Source organism: Pezoporus flaviventris, unplaced genomic scaffold (genome assembly GCF_033815535.1).
Source record: "Pezoporus flaviventris isolate CSIRO_AGI_PZ_B2104156 unplaced genomic scaffold, CSIRO_AGI_Pfla_v1 ptg000031l, whole genome shotgun sequence".
Taxonomy (NCBI): domain Eukaryota; kingdom Metazoa; phylum Chordata; class Aves; order Psittaciformes; family Psittacidae; genus Pezoporus; species Pezoporus flaviventris.
In genome coordinates, this window is record NW_026892579.1 from 23,649,444 (window position 1) to 23,663,664 (window position 14,221).

At 40.3% G+C, this 14,221-nt stretch overlaps 1 protein-coding gene across 1 annotated transcript in view; it reads right to left on the bottom strand.

Annotated features, from left to right (window-relative positions):
* CD109 (CD109 molecule) overlaps positions 1 to 14,221 on the bottom strand; it is a 78,885-nt gene that overhangs the window by 43,440 nt on the left and 21,224 nt on the right. The window contains exons 6-10 of the mRNA XM_061460463.1: positions 6,586 to 6,625; positions 4,753 to 4,837; positions 3,095 to 3,191; positions 1,872 to 2,007; positions 883 to 992 (exon numbers count right to left, since the gene is read on the bottom strand). Coding sequence (XP_061316447.1) covers positions 883 to 992; positions 1,872 to 2,007; positions 3,095 to 3,191; positions 4,753 to 4,837; positions 6,586 to 6,625 — 468 coding nt within the window. The remainder of the gene's footprint in view (positions 1 to 882; positions 993 to 1,871; positions 2,008 to 3,094; positions 3,192 to 4,752; positions 4,838 to 6,585; positions 6,626 to 14,221) is intronic.

Consider the following 14,221-nt stretch of genomic DNA (forward strand, 5'->3'; position numbering starts at 1 on the left):
CCTTCTTCCCTGCCAGCTGCAAGCATTGCTAAATGCCTCAGCTACCGCTCACTCAGATCATTTTTGGAAGAAGAAGCAGCAGGTCAGAGCTGGAGTCAAGCTAGGATCCTGGCAAAGAAAATAAAAAGGGCGAAAACCCAAACGATCGGGCTAGCACACAGCTATAGCTTGAGCCAATCTACTACGAAAGTGTATATGCAGCTTATTTTATTGGCATTTAGGTCTTGTTTCCATATAGTAAAGGCTCAAGAATTGTAAAGTCAATTCCCCTTTTCAAGTGAAATGCAGTAATGCAATATGCAACCTCTGCTAAATGTAGGAATACTGAATGCAGACTATGGACAGCATGAAGAACATGAAACTTCTGTGAGAGGACTGCAGCTGATATGAGAAAGACAGGACAAAAAAGACATTTTCACTTGAAAGCAATGTGGTTTGATAAGCTTTACTGAATTCTGTGGCAGCTGCTTAATTATATAGATGCCCTTTACAGAGTATGTATTTGTGTGCGTGTGCATATACACACAAAAATACAAATATAATTAAGAGGGTTTGGACTCAATAACTACTCTATTGTTCTAAAGCACAGTCACATAATGAAAAACAGATCAGCTAGAAAGTGAAAAGATTTCTCCACCAGTATAATGACAAATACACTCAAATACGTCCTGCAAACACTACAGCATTCCCTGCCTCCTTATCCTTTTCTAGAGCAAACGCCTCTAAGTTTAGTATTTGCCAATATGTATAACAAAAAAGAGGTAATTTTAAAACAAATCTGTAAATTATACTTAAAAGTCCAAGGCAAACTTTGTCGTCTAAATGAAAATAAAGAAGTTACATTTGCTTATGCACAGATCATAATAAAACGAAAGAACTTACAGTAGCTATGAAGTTCAGAGAAGGCTTTATAACTCTAGAGTAGTCCATAAATTCAATAAAATAGTCACTTTGCTTTGGAAATATGATGGTACTTGAATTTTGGGAGATTCCTGTTGAATAATTGTATGTGTTTAGACAACAAGCTTTTAACATACATATTCCTTTAGCAGCAATACCGGTTGCTGTTCCTGATTTTTAAATAACTCTCATATTTTTAACCATTTCCACTCTTATTGTTCTTCGCCTTTTCAGCTAAGGATTAGTACAAAGGTAACGTACATACTGGTACTGTCTTCACAAGGCCAAATAAGCCATATCACATAGTACTTTATTCCACACAGATTATGTCAGAATGACACAAGGAAGGAACTTACGAATCCCAGATCAGCCAACTTCACCTTGGTGGGGTTTCTACAGAAACTGTGTAATAAAACCGAGTTTCTGGGACAGGCAGAAATTTTTACAAACTATTTTTTTTCTAATATGCAATGTGCAGTGGACCACAAACTCACAAAAAGGCTCAGTTTGCAAATCAGCCAGTCTAGAAGAGGGGAGACAGTGAACAAAACGGGGCCAGAGAACCTTTTCTACTCCTGTGGTTTAGAAACAGAAAAGGTTAAGTTTATGATTAAACCTAAGTGTTTAAGATTCAGGCCAATTCTAGCAATTCTTTATGCCTGCTTTTCTCATCAAAAGGGATCAGACACTGACTTTAAGGACCCATCTGAGCATATTTCTTGGTTATTTAATAAATGATTTAGTGTAGAACTGTATTCAACCGAAGTTAACAGCTGGTTAAACTATTTAATATCGAGGCAAGCAACAGCTGAGATAATAAATTTTTTCAGCTAGTGTATTTGCATGTAGATGGTTCATACTGCCATCAGCACATGACACTTCTCTAGCGCTCCAAGCCTTCCACATAGCAGTAAGCTCTTCCAGCACCTACTCTCTGGATTTCTCTCAGAAGACATCACACAGACACATACCTGTGAGTGACTCAGTGACCACTGCAATAATTTCTATTGGGTCTGTGTAATCAGTGTCACTTTGGTGCCATGATCGATCAGTGTTCAAGCTTTGCAGCATAAGCTTGTTACAGGTTACATTCACAGATCCATTTATCTGCAACATAGAGAAAAAAAAATAAATTGTTGATCCAGCAAACCCAAGGACACCTTTCCACCTGCAACAGTTTATTTCTGGTTAAGTCCTGTAACTCTCCCCTCATACACTTTCCAGAGTGTCAACACCAGAAACTTAAGAACACTGATCTTCTGCTTTCAGAAAGCATTTTTATTAAATGCAGTACGAGTTCATTAGTTTTTAGAGTCAACAGTGCCTTATGGAGAAAGTTAGTTTTGGTTGTGGGTTTTTTTGTCTAATATCTAGAACTACCCACTTCTACATGGCAAGAACAGTGTCAAAATATACCATGAACAGTATCAAAAATATAATTAACCGGCCCCTGCCTGAGAAGAGGAGTTTACCCTATCCAGCATCTCTGAGCTCAGTTTCCAAAGGCTAAGTGCTGCTGAAGACCCTGAAGTCAGCCAGCTGCTTAAGTCAGCCAACAGAAAACAACAAGCACACCATTTAGCAGAAATTGAACCTGTTCGAAACACAGTCCACAGCTCAAAAATAAAATGCCTGATTTTGCAAAAGGATACCACTTTTAAGTTTTCAGATCCAAACTGCATGCCTTTTTAAATTTCATGCTCCAGGTTACAAATAATACCATATCTCCAATGTAATAACTAGGCAATTAGTACACAAAATGATCTAGTCTCTACCACACTAGAGCTCCATCTAGACAATTGAGGTGGTCTCCTCTGGCCTCATAACACATGGCTGCGTATGCAGGGGCACACACAGGGCCAGGGTGCACTCCTGGGCACAGGTCCTCTGTCACCTATGCTGCTACAGTGTCTTCTGGAAAGTTTTTCTACCTGGGCCAACTAGCACTCTCCAAAGTAATCTCTAGGCACAGTTCAAGGAACCACAGTGGCCAAGTATCATTCTCAACAAGCAGTCTGAATGTAGATACTTTATTCTGGAAATTAAAGAGAGTTTAACACTCTCAATGCAAGTCACTCCGTAGACCATGCCAGCTGAATTCAGCACTCAAGGATGGTCCCAGGAATATTAAACCTACGAAACAAGACACAGGCTTAAAGTCTACAAAGCTGCAAACTGCCAGCAGGATGCTCACCTCCATTGTTGTTGTTATATTTCTCTTGTTTGTCCAGTAAGACACAGAAAGGCAAGTGATTGTTACAGTTCCCTTTACTGGCTTTCCATACATGTACCTGAAAGACATCAATCAAAAAAACACTTCAACTCCTAGGCTTGGTCTTCTGCAGAGATTTCAAGGCAAAAGATTCTACTACAATATTTTTCCATGGCCTCAAACACAGCTAGAACATATCTTCAATTTGAAACATGGAGTTTCCAATACTCGGATAGGTTTATTGACACTAAAGTCAGAAACCCAAAACCTAAGATACATAGTGCTGCTCTTTTCTTCACACAAGCTCTATATACCTATTATTATGGGCTGTACAATGTAGGAAAGCTAATTACATTAAGCTAAGCTGGAAGCAAGTTATTGAATAGAACACCAATGCGGCATCATAACTAATACGCAGTAGAGTTAAAATGGGATGTGGGAAGTGCAAGTGTTTTGCTTCCCAAATGCTGCTAACACAAAAGATACAACATATTTGTACTCAAATTATTTACTAATCACAGTCCAAAGAAATCATGGCATTGTTACATGGCAAACATAATTTGCAGGCATGACAAACCTGAAAACTGCACCATATTCCTTATAATACCATTAACAACCTGCAGTCAGTGAGCAGTAATATTTCTTTTTGATATATTTTTCCAAGTTGTACATAACAAAAACCATGACATTATCATATTCAGACAGATAGGGAGGAAGGAACACGGACCCAAAAATCATTCTAGTCCATCAATAGCCATAAGCAAAAAAAAAAAAAAAAAAAAAGCCTCAAATTATACATTTTGAGCAAAGATTCAAGAACTTTTCTGAGGAAGGTAACTAAAAATATCTTGGCCATACTCTAGAAATACCTTTACCAGTCCAAAAAACCTAACTAGAAGTCTGAAAATCTAACATTCTTATAACAAAATCCAGAAACTGGAAATAGAATCATAGAACAGGGTTGGAAAGGACCTTAAGATGATCTAGTTCCAACCCCCCTGCCATGGGCAAGGACACCTCACACTTAACCACGTCACCCAAGGCTCTCTCCAAGCTGGCCTTGAACACCACCAGGGATGGAGCATTCACAACCTCCTTGGGCAACCCATTCCAGTGCCTCACCACCCTAACAGGAAAGAACTTCTTCCTTATATCCAATCTAAACTTCCCCTGTTTAACCCATTACCCCTTGTCCTGTCAATACAGTCCCGTATGAAGAGTCCCTCCCCAGCATCCCTATAGCCCCCTTCAGATACTGGAAGGTTGCTATGAGGTCTCCACGCAGCCTTCTCTTCTCCAGGCTGAACAGCCCCAACTTTCTCAGCCTATCTTCATACAGGAGGTGCTCCAGTCTCTCTCTCCAAGCCCTCCTCTGGACTTGTTCCAACAGTTCCATGTCCTTTTTATGTTGAGGACACCAGAACTGCACACAATACTCCAGGTGAGGTCTCACAAGATCAGAGTAGAGGGGCAGGATCACCTCCTTCGACCTGCTGGTCATGCTCCTTTTGGTGGGAAGCTAATTCTTACTAGAAAGCACTCTTTTAACATTCTAAATATAAGTTTTCATTTGACACTTAGAGACCCACGATAATTTTCCTAAGAGTGAGAGTGACAAATAGTATTAATAATTTACTTACTTTGCAGTGACAACACCAGTTACGTCTTCCTCTCTCAAAGAATAATATAATGGTGTTGTTATTATAACATCAAATTTTGGTAAAACTAAAAAAAAATAAAATAGAAAATAGAGAAAGCATTAAGTTCAAATAAGAAATAATAAATTTTTCCTTTTTTTTTTTAACTATTAAGGGTGAAATGTGTAATATGATAAAGCTTACTACAGTTTCCTAAGGAATATAAGGCAAGATGTACTTTTAACTGAACCCTGTACATGCCCCAGATAAAGACTTTTTGTTGAAAAAAACAACAGGAATCGTAACAGCAGCCTGCACACAAGCTTTTAAGATTGAAATAGAAAACTTTTAACTTATTCAGCCTTTACAGAATCATCAGCAAGCTTCATAATCAGACATTACACAGATACTTTGCCTGCATGATCCTGGAAAACAGAATCATAGAATCAACTAGGCTGGTGAAGACCTTTTAGATCATCAAGTCCAACTGTTACCTCAGGATTGCCAAGCCCACCACTAAACCATGTCACTCAGGGCAAAATGATCTCCCCTCAAGATCTCCTTTATAGCTGCCCCTCATGATCTCCACTCACAGCCACCCCTCATCTGACCCCCACAGTGGCCCACACTGTATAGCTGCCACCCCTACCCCCCATGGCCATCCCTCACACCCCATGGCTGCCCAGGCTCTCCCCTCAAGACTGCCTCTCAACCCTTATGGTGACCCTTCACATCCCATGTCTGCCCTTGCTCTTCCCTCTTGATCTCCCTTTATGGCTGCCTCTCCTCTCCCATAATGATCTCCCCTAATGACTGCGTCTCCTTTCCCCTCACAATCTTCCCTCATGACCACCCATTGTTTCCTCTCACAATCTTCTCTTATGGCTGCCCCTTCTTTCCCCTCATGATCTTTCCTCATGGCTGCCCTTCCTCTCCCCTCACGATAGCCCCTTATCCCTCATGGCCACCCCCCTACTTTCCCCTCATGGCCACCCTTCCTCTCCCCGCATGATCTCCCACATGGCCAGCCCTCCTTTTCCCTCACAATCTCCCCTCAAAGCCCTCCCTTCTTTCCCCTCAGGATCTCCCCTCATGGCTGCCCCTTCTTTCCCCTCATGATCTTCCCTCATGGCTGCAGCTTCTCTTCCCTCATGATCTCCCTTCATGGCTGCCCCTTCTTTCCCCCCATGATCTCCCCTCATGGCCACTCCTTTTTTCCCCTCACAATCTCCCCTCACAGCCACCTTTTCTTTTCCCTCATGATCTTCCCTCATGGCTACCCTTATAGCAGCTACAGAAAGTCCTAGAGGGTCCTGCATAACAAAATCATTTAACACCAGGCCCAGGCGGGAAATAAAACAAATACAATGCAGTTTGGATTGCATTCAGACTCCTCTGAAAACAAGAGTTTCAGTTCAGTCTCAGCACAGTAACCCTCCCCAGTAAAAACTATAATTGTAAAATATAAATAGATAGATAGATCAATACATAGATAGATAAGAGATAGATAGATAGATAGATAGATAGATAGATAGATAGATAGATAGATAAAAATATACATTTATTTTCTCAGAGACAATAACCTCATCTCAGAGTTGAAATGAGTATTATAAAGACTGCATGGCATCCAGACACTACAGTAGCAAGTCATTAAGGCTACCACGGATAAACAGGGCACCTGATAAGATGGTATTCTTCCCAGGACACAGAGTCACTCTCAGACAAGCAACAGATTCGGAAATTAAACTTTCTGGGGTTCATGCTAGGCAAGGGATGCTACTCCAGTGGAGAATCAATTACCAATTTTAGTTACTACTAAATGCCCTTAATACTTACCATATTCCATCACTTTAAAACTTTGATAATGAACTTGACCCTAGTGAAAAAAAATCACGAGAAAATAACTGCGGTTAGATCGACACTGGCATCTGACCATTCTAGGCCAAATCCCACCCATATTTAAGTTAAATTACAATTTCTGATATGATGTGATTTTCATCATGGCTCAACCATTATCAACTCCCATTACGAAGCTGCTGCAGGAACCAGTAGAATGTATTTGCACCACAGAAGGCCACAGAAGCTCACATGTGGCACGTTATAAGTACATATAATGATGAGCTTGTAGAGCTTCTTATCTGCAGACATCTACGCATGTCTGATTTCTGTATAAAAATCCCCAAATATCCAAGCCAGCTAGCATAAAGTTCCCTAGCATCAGTCATCATGATGAATCCTGACCAACTTACCAGCAGTATCTTTACTAGCTCATGTAAAATGAACGCAAGTTATCTCTACAGAAGTGAAGCTTTTGTCTATATAAAGATGATTTAAAAACATGTATAATCACAAGGTTCTTCATTTACTCAAAAGGTTGTATTGTCTCATCTCAGTTTTTGTTAGTTAAAAATCAATGCAAGAAATAAACAACTATATAATATATTTTTACTTGTGCTCTCTTCTATTTTCTTATTTTTCTAATTTTTTCACTTACTTCCTGATTTTCCTCAGGATGGTACCTAAAAGCATATTCTGGCATGTTTCTGAGATGTGGTACATGAGGCAATATATATGGCACACAGTTGGTATATTGATTTTAAGGCTTTTTTTCCACTCCCTGAACATTAAAAACTCAGCAGCTATTTTTGCTCTTCGGTACAATGACAGTTGACAAAACAGTCATGGTAGATGGCCACATAAATTTTGCTTTTTACTGTCTTACTCAATTATTCTTCCTTGCTAAAATGCAAGTAAATTCAAGTTGTGCCAGGGGAGGTTTAAATCAGACATTAGGAAAAGATTCTTCACCAATGGGTTATCACACACTGGAGCAGGCTGCCACCGAAAGTGGTTGAAATTAAAAGATGTGATGCCTAAGGACACAGTTCAGTGGCAGACTTGGCAGTGTTGGGTTAATGGTTGGACTCAATGATCTTAAAGGTCTTTTCCAACCTAAATGATTCTACAAGTCTATGCTTCTATGATTCTCACCAAGCATGTAGGTCATTTGTCAGCTGATGTGCAACCCTTGCTCAATGACTTTTTTACAGCATCATAGCAAAAGCTGCCATCAGCAGGGAAATGATATGAGGTGATTTACCAACATGCCTAGAACTGGAGCTCTGCATCTCAGCAGGGATCAAAATAGGGATTACACTGGAGCAATGATTTTCCAGAGGAAAATGTGAGCTCAGCTGGGCTGAAAGAATGGGCTGAGAAACCAAAGGAGTCTCCACTTTCCAAAGGACAGGAAGGGAGAGGCTCCTCTGAAAGCCTTGTTTACCTCTTCACTTAAGAGTCTTCTGAGAAATAAGGGAAAGATTGAGAAAGACAACAGTCTGTCACTAAGAGGCAGTTATTTTGAAACATTGATACTGAGCTTCTGCTCAATTGCATATGAGGTTATGTTCATGTGTAGCTCAGAAGTCTGATTACTTTGATTATTCCTGAGACCAGTGACATCACTGCAAGTTATCAAATGTGCTGGAGTATGTTAGATAACATGGTTTGAAATGTGGGGCAAGAGACTTAACCTGGATAACCAACTGCAGGTATCAGCAAGATTATGTCAGATGGGAATGAGTGTTTGTGGCAATAAAAGATAAACTAAGAAGTCCTGCATGAAAAACCCTAGAACCAGGATCCAGTCTGGAAACAATTATAACAGATGTCTCTTATCTGATCAATGACTTTGCAAATTAGGCATCTCAAAGCCCCTTATACTGCTATATTTACACCTTTCCTACAAAAGACTTCTATTAAAGTAAAAATCAGATTGCTACCGACTTTATTAGTAAGTCACTAATCACCAGTTTAACTGTCATATTTATATTCCCACGTTTGAAAAGATATAGGCAGAATCTGCTATTTCCACAATATCTGTGCAGATCCATAACCCTTACAACACAAAATCCTACTGCACTGACATGCGGTCTACAATCAGATTACTATCAGGTAATCTTCGGAACAGGTATTTTAAGAAAATAACCTATAGTGAATTTATCTCATGTCTGGCTCTCTCTACATCTTTTATTTCCAATGCTAAGCATATATATGTCATCCCTGACATTAAGCAAACCATGAACAGAACATTACTGCAGCTGGCAGGATGAAAAAACAACTCCCCGGAAAATTAAATTTTGTTTCACATTACCTCAGAAGTAAAAATAATCATCATCATCAAAATAATCATCATCATCATCATCATCTAGGAGAAGTGTAAGCAGCACAAAACAGATTAAAATGACACTAGCACTCTTGGCTACACCTTCTCTAAAATGACAGCTTTCTTTTAGAAAGCAAGCCATGCCTCACAGTGCAGGAAAAGTAACAGACCCTATTAGGTCATCTTGATAACCTGAACATCACGCCAGACTTCCCACTAACACACACTTTCCAGCCAAACTGGTTTGGAACAGGACAAGTAACAGTACTTCAACTGCTCCATATCATTTTAGTTCCCAAGGGCACGGCTGCCTTTCTGGCAAATATTGTTCAAATATTTTGGAGTGGAAGCTCTTGAACCAGGAGTGGTGGTTTTTCAAAAAAGCAAAAAGGTAATCTGATTGTAAACTGGATGTCAGTGCTGTAGCATTTTGTGTTGTAAGCATTATGATCTGCACAGGTAGTTATACATACAAACCAAGAGAGATTTTCTTTAAGACAGGAAAACAACAGCATGCCTATTCCATGTTTCCAGAAGTGCTTTATTTTTTGTCTTTATGCCTTCTCCTGCTTCTAACACACTCACCCTTCCAGACTATTAGCATTTTGCTCTAAAACAGCATTTCTTAAAATGCAAAACATCTATTACATTCTGTGCCCATTGCCCAGAGTATTAGAATCACTGAATCATTGATGATCATCAAGAAAAGAGGGCCAAAAAGAGATCTCTACAAATATTCTGAGATTAAAAGGATGATGGAGCTTTCTGCAGTTGGGCTTTTGATGCTGTGGATCCTGACATCTGAGAATCACTGAAAATTACTGTCCAAATTTTGCTTTGCTGTGACGAACCAGTCTTGTTTGAAGTCATCTGGGTCTAATCCAAGTAGTGAAATCACAGGAATTGTTCCACATAATTATTTCTTCTTCTTTGGCAATCGAAAGTCCCTGAAATTAATCTAGTCTAGGTCCATTTTCTTATTTGGTTCTGACATTTACACGTGTCACAGGTTACAGCATCAGGAAAGGCACTGGATGTTGTCTCAGGACTTTACCCTGAAGCAGCACAGCGCTGGCACCGTCTGTATTCCCATGGTTACATCGCCATCTCACGGCCCATCTCAAAAACACTCCTCCACTTCTGCTTTGCAGCTAAATAGAATAGCTTTTTATCTAGACAGAATTAATAGAAGCATTTCACGGCCATTTTCATGCTTTATTTTCACATGCAGGAAATAAACCCTGCATTATGTATGAATTCCTAAACTTCTGTTCAAATCCACTAGTGCAGTCTCCACAAACTAAGCAGAGTCCCACCAATGTCACCAGCATTCAGTATTATTAGATCCTAATTAAGTATCAGTGGTCATTTGCAAACTACTGAATACACAGACAATTCCAAAGGTTTCACCTACAATAAAACCTCATTTTGAAGGAAGGTGACTCTCATTTTAAGTAATGATACATATATATGGATCTAATATGAAATCTGTAGCTGTCGTAGCAGTAAAACATCACAGAATTCAACGTGAATACACTGTAACATACATGAAACCTCAAAAGTTAAAAAATTCAAATGTAAAGTATATAATCAACCCAGTTGACTTTCAAAGCTGCTTTATAGCTGAAGCTTAAAAAAAATATATAATATTCTTCAGAAATATTTTATAAAGCCCTTGTTGCACCTGAAACATCACTACTCTTCAATATTTGATCATAAATTTCCAAATAAAACCTTTCGTAAATTAGATTACAAAATGCTTTACAACTAGAAACAACTTCTGCTTGGAGATGACTACTACTAAAACTCAGCAACTAAAATAAAAGCCTTTCAGCAACAGGCTCCAGGAAATATAAGATATCCAACTAAAATACAAGGTGGAGACTTGGGAACCAGACTGTAATTACTCTGTCCTGAGTTTTCCTGGAATAACTGCACTAACACCTGAACTCTTATTAAAGAGTACTACAGGATGTTTAACAGCAGCAAGCAGCCAGAACCCGATTTGAAACAGGATTCAGAGGCAGTACTTCCAGGAATCCAAACTCAGTACACTTGGGAACTGATCTGTAACCACTAGAAGTGAAATGTTATTTACTGACTTAACAGCACTCTTTAAAGACAAGAGGGAAACCTGAGATAGGAAGGCTGGACAGCTGACTAACTAGAAAAGAAAGCTCAGGTCATGGCACCAGGATGGCTAAGTCATGCAGAGATCAGCCTGGGTTTGCCATCTGAATAGGTTTCTAAAGCCCAGAGTAGATCCATAAACTGCACTAGATGCTGTGTAGATCCAGGGCTAGCAGTACTAATTAAGTATAGGTACGCATATCTATTGAAAATGCCAGACATATACTAAGCATTCCAAGTTCTCAGTGACCTCTGTCATCAGGAGAGGATTTGTGAACCTATTCAACTTGATATACCACACATAAAAAAACTGTACCTCCCTTATATAGCAGATCAACTGCAGAACTGCAAGGAATATATCCAAGCAACAGCTGGGAATACCCACTTGGAGTGATCCAGGTCACTCAGTAGCCTTCACTGAACACCAACTAAATCTCTGCCACAGTACCTACATGGAGACATCCATATGTCTTAAACCTCAAAGTGAATCCCATCCCATATGACCTTGTATTTCACAGCATAAGCTCACTTCTGAGCAAGAGAACCAAAAAAAGCTTCCCATCAGAAAATTTATTTTCCTTTATTCCAAAAGGATTCTTTCAGGTTTCGTTAATCCAATAGTATGACGTGCTACCAGAAAAATAATAGCCTGTGAGACACCCACTAGACAGACCTAGTGTAATATGTGAATATTGCAATAGTTATTTAATATACTCTGCATATGATAGCTCTATCCAATGTAAAATGCTGCATAGGCACATGCTACAGAAATAATGCATATTGCCTTGTCATTATATGCAACACAGAATTTGAAAATTAAAGCAGACCAGGTGGAGGAGAAAGAATCTGAAAGTAAACAACGTAAGTTTCTATGTGTGGGGCTTGGGGTTGCTGTTTCATTCCCACACGATAAGCATTGTAAGAATAGCCAGGTTTTCCTGGACCTCAAAACCTACAACTTTTTCTTTATTTCCAACTTGCACTGTCTTCTGAAACTATGGTGAACAGAGAAAGATGTCATAGAATCATAGAATGGTTTGGGTTGGAAGGGACCTTAGAGATCATCCAGTTCCAACTCCCCAGTCACGGGCAGGGACACCTTCCACTAGACCAGGTTGCTCAAAGCCCCATCCAACCCGGCCCTGAACACTGCCAGGGATGGAGCAGACATAACTTCTCTGTGCAACCTATGCCAGTGCCTCACCACTCTCACAGGAAAGCGTTTTCATGCAGGATTGTCTGCATATCTGAGAATGATGAGAGCTATCCATGCCCCTGGGTACTCTTCATGCCACTGAAGCATTTAGAGCTCTATTAACAACCCGAAACAGTCTATGCTAAAACCCTAAGTTTTAAAAATTTAGTTGTAGGGAAAATGAGATAAAAATATAATAAAGACAGCCTAGGAAAGGTTGTACCCCAGTAGGTCGAACATGAAGGCCAATGTCCAGCTTTTGGCAGCGGCTAAGGTTCAACACCTAAAGAACTCCACTAGCCAGGGTAGCCAGCAGTGGCACTGTGTCAGCTCAAGTCTCAGGGCTTTCTAATTAACAGTTGTTAGTGGAGTGACTTCCATGCATTTATCCAGACATTTCTTGATCCCACATGAGTTTTCAGTATTTACAACTGTCCTGGGTTCAGCAGTAGCAGTCATTTTTCTCCTTCTTGGTAGCTGGTGCAGTGCAGTGTTTTGACTTTCGGCCTGGGAACAGAGCTGATAGCGATGTTTTGGTTTGGCCAAGGACTTTGTGAGTCTCATGCTCTGCCAGGGAGGAGGGGAAGCCAGGAGGAAGCAGAGACAGGACACCTGACCCAACCTGATCAAAGAGGTATTCCATACCACAGCACGTCATGCCTAGGATGTAACTGGGAGTGAGCCGGAAGGGCTGGGAGACTGCAGGGTTGGAGGAGGTATGGGTCGGTGCTTGGTCGGGCTGAGGGGGGCAAGTTATCGGTCGGCTGGTGCTGAGGTGTTGTATTCTGTTCCCTTGTTATTTCCTTTATCATTATTATCATTGGTGGTAGCAGTAGTGATTTGTGTTATACCTTAGTTACTAAACTGTTCTTATCTCAACCCGTGGGAGTTGCATTCTTTTCGATTCTCCTCTCTGTCCCTCCGGGAGCAGGGGGAGGGAAAGAAGGGGGGGAGTGAGTGAACGAGTTACCTGACTGGGTTTAAACCACGACAACAACACCCAACAGTACTGTGCTCTACAGTTATGCTGTTTTAATTACTTTGAAATTGCTCTTTATCTCCTTCATGTAGCACCCTCCAGCTATGTACTTGAAGAGACGGTGAAAAACTGCTCCCTGTTTACTTTCTCCTTATCACTCATGACTTGAGACATTCCCTCCCATGTTTTCAAGGCTCATTAGCCTTCTGTAGTAGTACTAAATGGCTAAAATTTAGAATAGCATCCACTACAGCCTACTAAGATTTCACTTCACTTTTCTGTTTTCCCACACCTATTTCATTAGCACAGATGAGAGTCTATAAGGCATTTTTCTTTCACTTTTACAATTACTTTTTTTTTTTGTTTTATTTTTGGTTTTGTTTCAGGAGAAAGTGGCACTCATATTAAGAACCTGAAAACAGTGGCTGCAGTGTCCTCCTGATTTCAGGATTACTCAAGACTTCAGAGTAAGCCCAAGCAACACTTTTTCGCCTGGCAAGTGAACTGTTGAAGAAGTCCACTACTGATACCAGACTTTATTCCACATCTAAGCCCACCCCGTGAAAAGCACCTGTGCAGCTGTAAATGGGGCTGTGCTGGGAACCGGAACAGTCAACTAGGTTAGGCAAACTAAAACAGAGCTGCTTTTCAATTTGGGTCACTTCCCCGGCACACTTTAAAGCTCAGCCTTGCTACAGCTGCTTCGGCATGACTGAGAAACTATTGAACAGCAGCACAGGATGGGAAGGAGCAGCCGAGCACAGGGACAAGGGCAGGAACAATTTAAAACATATTTCCCATCAAAGACAAAAGTAACGATTCCACACCCACATCAAAAATCCAGTCCTGACACTCACTTGAGCACCACCCTCACCTACCTCAGCCTATAGAAATCTATCAAGCATAAAACCGGTACTGGTAAACATTGCTCCCACAGTAATACATGATCACATGAGTTCTCTACTTTCTACTCCATCATCTCGCTCAGAGAACATTAAGCAGT